This window comes from Octodon degus, unplaced genomic scaffold, assembly GCF_000260255.1.
Source record: "Octodon degus isolate 3935 unplaced genomic scaffold, OctDeg1.0 scaffold00219, whole genome shotgun sequence".
Lineage (NCBI taxonomy): Eukaryota > Metazoa > Chordata > Mammalia > Rodentia > Octodontidae > Octodon > Octodon degus.
Genome location: NW_004524795.1, coordinates 1,265,268 through 1,267,880, shown reverse-complemented (window position 1 = coordinate 1,267,880; position 2,613 = coordinate 1,265,268). Strand labels below are relative to the sequence as shown.

Below are 2,613 nucleotides of genomic sequence, written 5' to 3'. Positions count from 1 at the left end.
CTGGAGCAGACAGAGAGGAGCAGGAAAATTGCAGAGCAGGAGCTCCTGGATGCCAGTGAGCGTGTGCAGCTCCTTCACACCCAGGTACTTACTATATGATAATAGATTAATAAAAATATGAAGGAAGGATTGGTAGAGGAAATATATTTCAATAGAATGGTGCTTACTATGAGGGTAAGGCCTGGGTTCAATCCCCAGCACTGCTTATAGACAAGACAAGGAAAGGAAAGGAAAGGGAAAAAAAGAGGAAAAAGGAAAGGAGAGGAGAGGAGAGGAGAGGAGAGCAGGGAGGGTAGGGTAGGGGAGGAGTGGGGAGGAACAAGACAAAGAAGAAAGGAAAAAAAGAGTGATGATGAAATTCTTATTCAAATCTTAATATTTAGAAATTTATTTAAATTGTCAACTCAGATCATTGATGAAGCAAGGACAGATACTAGTTAATTTAATTAGTTTAATAAATTTATTCCATCAGAACATAAAGTATACTACTTTTGTCTGTGTACATAATATTTCTAAATTTTTTTAACAGAACACCAGCCTAATCAACACCAAGAAGAAGCTGGAGACAGACATTTCCCAGATTCAGGGAGAGATGGAAGACATCGTCCAGGAAGCCCGCAATGCAGAAGAGAAGGCCAAGAAGGCCATCACTGACGTGAGCAGAGGGGAATCCAGCAGTGGCGAGCCTGAAGCTTGTTGTGCTCTCTCAGTCCCTACCTGACTCTGTTCTCTGCTCACCAGGCCGCCATGATGGCTGAGGAGCTGAAGAAGGAGCAGGACACCAGCGCCCACCTGGAGAGGATGAAGAAGAACCTGGAGCAGACAGTGAAAGACCTGCAGCACCGTCTGGATGAGGCTGAGCAGCTGGCACTGAAGGGTGGCAAGAAGCAGATCCAGAAGCTGGAGGCCAGAGTGGGTCTTCTGATCATTTGTCTTTCTCATTTGAATCCAACACATAACCTTAAATATCTACTGGGTGATACGGGGTATCCTGAGATGAGAGAGAAACATTCCCTGCTGCTTGAGAGCTTATAATAGGGCAAGTGAATTTATGAAGATGTCAAAAGAATTACGTGTGTTATTTGAAGCAGTAATTAATTGCAAGAATGAATGACAGTAAATGTTTTTGAAATGTTCACCTTTTTACAGGTACGTGAACTTGAAGGAGAAGTTGAAAGCGAACAGAAGCGTAATATTGAAGCTGTCAAAGGCCTACGTAAACATGAGAGAAGAGTGAAGGAACTCACTTACCAAGTAAGGAAAAGTATTTTTCTAACTTATTCAGCCCTCAAGGGATTCACAACAATAAGAAAATGTGATGACACTTGTCCTTTCAAAATACTCAATAAAATATTATTTTAGACTGAGGAAGACCGCAAGAATGTTCTTAGGCTCCAGGATCTTGTGGACAAACTACAAGCAAAGGTGAAGGCATACAAGAGACAAGCAGAAGAAGCGGTGAGTCCAGAGCTTCTTGGAATGACTGGGCAGTTTCTACTTCTTATATATGACCACACCTTAAAAGGATGAAAGAAGTGTTGAGTAAAATAAGGAGAGAAAAGCGAAATAAAACACAATAAGAGGGGCCCGGGAGATGGCTCAGTAGAACAAGTGTTTCCCTCGCAAGTTCAAGGGCCTGAGTTCAATCCTAGGTTCCGAAAAAAAAAAACAAAAAACAAAAAAACAATAAGAAGGAGGAGAACAAATACAAAGTTTGGGAGTGCAAAACAGTGTGATCCAAAAAGCAGAAAGAATGAAGAAGAGAGCAGTGCAGGGGAAAAATAGGCAGAAAGGAGGTTATAGGATCTTCTGAGAACAAAAAATTTGGATTTTTTTTTTCTAAGTACAATGGGGGAGTTTTGCAATGAGATTTTATTGGACTAAGATATGACTTGATTTATATTTTCCAAAGAATATTCTGGCTATTACGTGAAGAATAGATTGTTGGGTAACATTAGTACGCACAGGGATGCATGTTAGGGAACTTTTCAGGTGCTTCGGTGGTTTGGATTAAGATAGTGATGGGTCTGAGACAAAAAGTAGAGAGATTCCAACTATGTTTTGGAGGTGGAAACTAGGAGATACATCAAAGTAGTAAAAATAAGAAAATCAAGGGTAATTTCTCAAGTTTACTAGGGGAAGGATGTAACAATCACTAACATTAGAACTAGGGGAAAATAAGATTTACAGAGCAAAGAGAAAACAGAAATTGTTTTAGACATATACTCAAGTCAAAAATGCCACATAAATAGTTGTATATAAGAGTATGGAGCTCATAAGTTCTCAGTTATGATCATACCAATAGATTTCTGGCACTCTACCTTATCTCATTTTCCCATCCTGTAAGTCAACTGAAATAATAATCAAATAATATCAGTTTCCTAAGTATACAGCAAAACAAAACACAATATTCTCGGGAGGAAGGAGTTCCTCTGATCATTGATAATTCTTTTTCCCCTGACCTCTAATGTCTCAAAGACCCAGGGCAAGGACAAGAAAGGAAGAGAGAACAGACAAATATACATGTGTGCACACACCTAGCAACCAATGGCCAAGCTGCTAAACCTATCCTATCCACTATCCTCATTTATAAGAAGCAGATCTGAGAGAATA

General features: G+C 39.8%; 1 protein-coding gene across 1 annotated transcript in view; it reads left to right on the top strand.

Moving 5' to 3' along the window:
• The window catches only part of LOC101587542 (myosin-1), a 24,604-nt gene that overhangs the window by 20,891 nt on the left and 1,100 nt on the right, over window positions 1-2,613 (top strand). Inside the window, exons 35-39 of the mRNA XM_004645178.3 lie at window positions 7-84; window positions 530-655; window positions 742-912; window positions 1,150-1,254; window positions 1,363-1,458. Of these exons, the coding sequence (XP_004645235.1) occupies window positions 7-84; window positions 530-655; window positions 742-912; window positions 1,150-1,254; window positions 1,363-1,458 (576 nt within the window). The remainder of the gene's footprint in view (window positions 1-6; window positions 85-529; window positions 656-741; window positions 913-1,149; window positions 1,255-1,362; window positions 1,459-2,613) is intronic.